Genomic DNA, 5394 nt, shown 5'->3' with positions numbered 1-5394 from the left:
AGCCAGGCATGGCAGTGTACCCCTGTAGTCCCAGCTACTCGGAAGGCTGAGTGGGGAGGATCACCTGAGCCCAGGAGTTCCGTGCCACAGTGAGCTATGATCTCACCATTGCACTCCAGCCTGGGTGATAGAGCAAGACCTCATTTCTAAAAAAATAGTCTTACCTCTTAATACTATTAGAATGGCAATTAAACCTCAACACAAGTTTTAATTAAATTTCAACATGAGTTTTGCAGGGGACATTCAAAGTGTAGTGCTCACCATCATCTCCCATCCCAAGTACCCAAGGGCTACAATGCTGTCGCCAGAGCAGAAGTCACTGAGTGCCCATTGCCACCCCCTACAGATGCTCGTGGTCCCCAGCATCCCTGAGCCGCCAGGAGTGAGGGCTGCTGCTCCCCGAGACCTGGCTCCAAGGAGGATGCCACAGCCACCTCTCAGCTCCGGTCTGCACCATGAGTGATGAGCGGCGGCTGCCTGGCAGTGCAGTGGGCTGGCTGGCATGTGGGGGCCTCTCCCTGCTGGCCAATGCCTGGGGCATCCTCAGCGTTGGCGCCAAGCAGAAGAAGTGGAAGCCCCTGGAGTTCCTGCTATGTATGCTTGCGGCCACCCACATGCTCAACGTGGCTGTGCCCATTGCCACCTACTCCGTGGTGCAGCTGCGGCGGCAGCGCCCCGACTTCGAGTGGAATGAGGGTCTCTGCAAGGTCTTCGTGTCCACCTTCTACACCCTCACCCTGGCCACCTGTTTCTCTGTCACTTCCCTCTCCTACCACCGCATGTGGATGGTCTGCTGGCCCGTCAACTACCGGTGAGCACGTGAAGCTCTGGGCTTCTTGGGGTTCCATGCAGGCATGAAAACAAAGACATGTCTGGTGTGCCCATGTGCACATAGGAGTGGCCACACCTGTGGCATGCTGGGAGGGCAGGCAGGCTCAGGAGGGGCCGCTGTAAGCTGCTGGGGGCACACACGTAGCTTTGCATGGGTAGACACAAGCAGCCAACACAGAATGCTTGGAAGAGGGACGTGTGACAATGTTCATAGTGTCTCCTATGCAAGGAACAAGGCCCCACCACACTGGCTGTGCCATGACTATGATGTACTGGGGGGTGTGGGGTGCCTGGGTGGTGAGGATCCCCTACAGGTCCCCAGAGGCCTGGGGAGGCCCCTGTGGGTGACGCCAGATCCCTCTGTTCCACCCTGCCCCATGCCAGGTTAAGCAATGCCAAGAAGCAGGCGGTGCACACAGTCATGGGTATCTGGATGGTGTCCTTCATCCTGTCGGCCCTGCCTGCCGTTGGCTGGCACGACACCAGCGAGCGCTTCTACACCCATGGCTGCCGCTTCATCGTGGCTGAGATCGGCCTGGGCTTCGGCGTCTGCTTCCTGCTGCTGGTGGGCGGCAGCGTGACCATGGGCGTGGTCTGCACAGCCATCGCCCTCTTCCAGACGCTGGCCGTGCAGGTGGGGCGCCGGGCTGACCGCCGCGCCTTCACTGTGCCCACCATCGTGGTGGAGGATGCGCAGGGCAAGCGGCGCTCCTCCATCGATGGCTCAGAGCCCGCCAAAACCTCTCTGCAGATCACGGGCCTCGTGACCACCATAGTCTTCATCTACGACTGCCTCATGGGCTTCCCTGTGCTGGTGGGTGACAGTGTCGGGCAAGGGAGCCTGTCTCTGGGACAGCCCTGGGACTGCTCATACTCCAGGCATCAGGTGGTTGAGTCCTCAGACCCAATCCTTTGAGATGGGCTTGATCATTGTCCCCATTTTGCAGATTTGGAAACCGAGGTTCAGAGAGGTGCAAAGACCTGCCTAGAGTCAGGGCAGCCTGGTGGGACTCGAGCCCACATCTGGCAACTGCAGGGCCCGGGCCTTCCTGCCACAGTGCAGAAGAGTTTGCTCCCCTCACCCAAGGCCCGTTTTTTTGTTTTTGTTTTATTTTATTTTATTTATTTACTTATGTTTTTGAGACAGAGTTTTGCTCTTGTTGCCCAGGCTGGATGTGCAATGGTGCAATCTCAGCTCACTGTAACCTCTGCCTCCTGGGTTCAAGCGAGTCTCTTACCTCAGCCTCCCAAGTAGCTGGGATTACAGGCACCCGCCACCACGCCTGGCTAATTTTTTTAATTTTTTTAAATTTTTAGTAGAGACAGGTTTTCACCATGTTGGTCAGGCTGGTCTCAAACTCCTGACCTCAGGTGATCCGCCCGTCTCAACCTCCCAAACTGCTGGGATTACAGGTGTGAACCACTGCATCTGGCCTCAAGGGCCGTTTGATGCAGAGGTGGGATAGCATGCCCATGGGTTTCCTGGTGGATCCAGGTCCCAGGATGGACAGAAGGAGCTTTGGTGCCATAGGTAGGTAGGGTCGTTGGATCAGGAGACAGAGCAAGGCCAGGGCAGGCCTCAAATGTCTGTTGGGGAGTTGCGCTTGATACTAACTTCTGGGGAAGACCCAGGTGAGGGCTGCTGTGAGAAAGGCCTTGCCAACAAGAGTCTGAGGTCCAGAGGGGCTGCCTAGGGTCCTCTTGGTGAAGCTGGAACCAGCTTGGCCCAAAAATGAAGTCTGGACTCAGTAGCTAACCCTTCCCCACTGCAGGACTCTACGCCCATCCCCGAAAGGTCTGCAGTGAGACAGGGAGAGGACTGGAGCAAAGACTAGCCTGATGTGTTTCATCCAAGCAGCAGGCAAGACTGCCTCCCCTGAGTCACTGCAGGACATGAGGACACGGGCTCCAGAACAGTGACTCGGGGGGTGGAGCTTCAGAGTCGGAGCCTTGATCAGGAGGCAGCCCCCACTGCCCCACCCTCAGCAGTCCTGGTTCCCCCCAGCTAAGGGTCTTCATGTGTACAGTGGGGCCTGGCGGCCTGGCCCCTGTGCAGATGGAAGGCAGGGGCTTCGTGAAACAGCAGAGACCCATGAGGCACCTCGGGAGCAGAGTGGGGGCAGTGTGGGGGAGGGGCGGGCTGGGAGGGAACTGGAGCCATCCCCGCTTCTCTTAAGGACAGGGAAGAGGATACAGCTTGTGGGACTATTCCATGCTGCTGTTATAAAGTGTCCAGAATCTTCGCCCTCTAGAGCAGGGGCTGTTCTTAGCCCATTTTCCAGATGAAGACACTGAGCCCCAAAGAGGTTTAGCAGCTTTCTGAGGGTCACGTGGCCCACAAATGACAGAACCAACATCCCCACATCATCCACACTTTCCTCTTTTGTGGCAATCACTTAAGTATCGCTCTTTGGGACACAGCAATGAGGTCTCTCCTGGGAGAGGAGGAATGCAGGGTCCCTGGGCAGGGACCCAAAAGCAGGGTTAGGGCCGAGGAGGCCACTGGCTGGGAAGCGGGGGGCAGAATCTTGAATAGGCTTGAAACCTGGTTCTCTAAGCCTCAGTTTCCTCATCTCAAAGGGCGTAGCAGCCAGGCACAGTGGTTCATACCTGTAATCCCAGCACTTTGGGAGGCCGAGGCAGGAGGAACGCGAGGCTGCAGTGAGCCATCATTGAGCCACTGCACTCCAGCCTGGGTGACAGAGAAGACTCTATCTCAAAACAAAGCGGGGAGGAGGTGGTAATCCATGCCCCACTTCTCTCCATAGGCAGCCAGGAGGGAGACAGAGCAGGGCCACCCACTGCTGCCCAGCAGCCAGGTAGCTCCCGGAGGGCGGGGCCTCCCACTGCCAAGCTCCAGCCCTTTCCTCCCGAAAGGCCCCTTCTCCTTGACAGGTACCACCTGTCAGACCTGCCGTACACATGGGGAGACCGAGACTCGGGGAGCTTGTGTGATGGTGGGGGGTCCTGCGGGTGCCAGGCCAAGCCCTGTGCCCACAGGTGGTGAGCTTCAGCAGCCTGCGGGCCGACGCCTCAGCGCCCTGGATGGCGCTCTGCGTGCTGTGGTGCTCCGTGGCCCAGGCCCTGCTGCTGCCTGTGTTCCTCTGGGCCTGCGACCGCTACCGGGCCGACCTCAAGGCTGTCCGGGAGAAGTGCATGGCCCTCATGGCCAATGACGAGGAGTCAGATGACGGTGAGGATGGCCTAAGAGTGACCCTGGGGAGAGTGGTGTCTGGGAGAGGTCATTGAGGTTGGCAAGAAAACGGCTGTCAGGCAACCCCCCTAAGGTGACTTCATTCTCAACCACCAGACACCCCCTGTGTCACTCCCAAAAGTACTTAAATGTCCAAGGGACCCAAGCCAGGTTCCCACAGGGCACTCTCCTATCTGGCTTGGCTGCCCTAGGTTCCAAGTAATGGGATGTTCTGGTTAATAGAGAGCAGGGTAGACATGTCTGCAAGTGCTCCAGCGGAGCTCCCAGGCTCACCCCCCAACCTCAGGGATCCCCAGCAAGCTGCCCTGGGGGCTCCTGCAGACCCAGGTCCTGTCTGGATACCATTATCAGCAATACCATGACCCTCGGCCCAGCCCTTGCTCTGTCCAGGCACTGCCAGCCCTTTGTATGTGTTATTTAGTCCTCCCAAGGTCACCTCAGGTCCCACCCCATGTCCTAGATAAGGAAGCAGTCTCAGTGAGTGAGCTCCCTGCCCTGTCTCACAGTTAAAGGGTGGCATATTTGGGATTTGAACCCAGAACCCCTCCGCTTCCCTTTTCAGCTAACCAGCCCCCACCTTGTATATGTCTGTTGGGTCAGGGGGTCCCTGAGATTCCTGCCCAGATGCCCCCAAGTTTCCATGGCCCTAAGGCTCTGCCTGCCCCACCACCCCACAGAGACCAGCCTGGAAGGTGGCATCTCCCCGGATCTGGTGTTGGAGCGCTCCCTGGACTATGGCTATGGAGGTGACTTTGTGGCCCTAGATAGGATGGCCAAGTATGAGATCTCTGCCCTGGAGGAGGGCCTGCCCCAGCTCTACCCGCTGCGGCCCCTGCAGGAGGACAAGATGCAGTACCTGCAGGTGAGCACAGGGCTGGGGGAGAGGCCGCACCTGCGGGTGGCGGGGTGTCCTGACCTCCCTGAGGCCTCTCCACTCGGAGCCCATCTCACGCCTTCTGCAGTTGCAGGGGTGGCTGTCACCAAGGACGTGCTGGCCAAAGGTCACAGCCTGTGTGGGTGGGCCCCAGCCGCCACCCCCATGGCCCCTGTCACCTGAATTATCTCCTGCCGGCTCAGTGTCCTCAAGGAGCGCCCTCCCCAACCGACCCCAGCTATCTGGCACAGCCCTGCGGCTCGGAGAGACTGCGCCAAACCTCACGGCTCCCAGCCAGGCTGCCCCGGCGCGCAGCCTGATCCCTAACCCATGGAAGGCCCTTCCCCGGGGTGGAGAAGGGTTTGTCCCGGTTTTCCAGGAGGGCAGCTCGGGGTAAAAGCCAGCCGCGTCCTGACAGGTCCCGCCCACGCGGCGCTTCTCCCACGACGACGCGGATGTGTGGGCCGCCGTCCCG

At 59.0% G+C, this 5394-nt stretch overlaps 1 protein-coding gene across 1 annotated transcript in view; it reads left to right on the top strand.

The window, feature by feature from the left end:
* The first annotated feature begins 455 nt into the window (after positions 1-455).
* GPR153 (G protein-coupled receptor 153) overlaps positions 456-5394 on the top strand; it is a 6259-nt gene continuing 1320 nt past the window's right edge. The window contains exons 1-5 of the mRNA XM_011981585.1: positions 456-811; positions 1216-1645; positions 3832-4024; positions 4723-4907; positions 5338-5388. Coding sequence (XP_011836975.1) covers positions 456-811; positions 1216-1645; positions 3832-4024; positions 4723-4907; positions 5338-5388 — 1215 coding nt within the window. The remainder of the gene's footprint in view (positions 812-1215; positions 1646-3831; positions 4025-4722; positions 4908-5337; positions 5389-5394) is intronic.

This window comes from Mandrillus leucophaeus, unplaced genomic scaffold (assembly GCF_000951045.1).
Source record: "Mandrillus leucophaeus isolate KB7577 unplaced genomic scaffold, Mleu.le_1.0 Scaffold105, whole genome shotgun sequence".
NCBI lineage: Eukaryota > Metazoa > Chordata > Mammalia > Primates > Cercopithecidae > Mandrillus > Mandrillus leucophaeus.
This window is presented reverse-complemented; position numbering and strand designations above follow the sequence as displayed.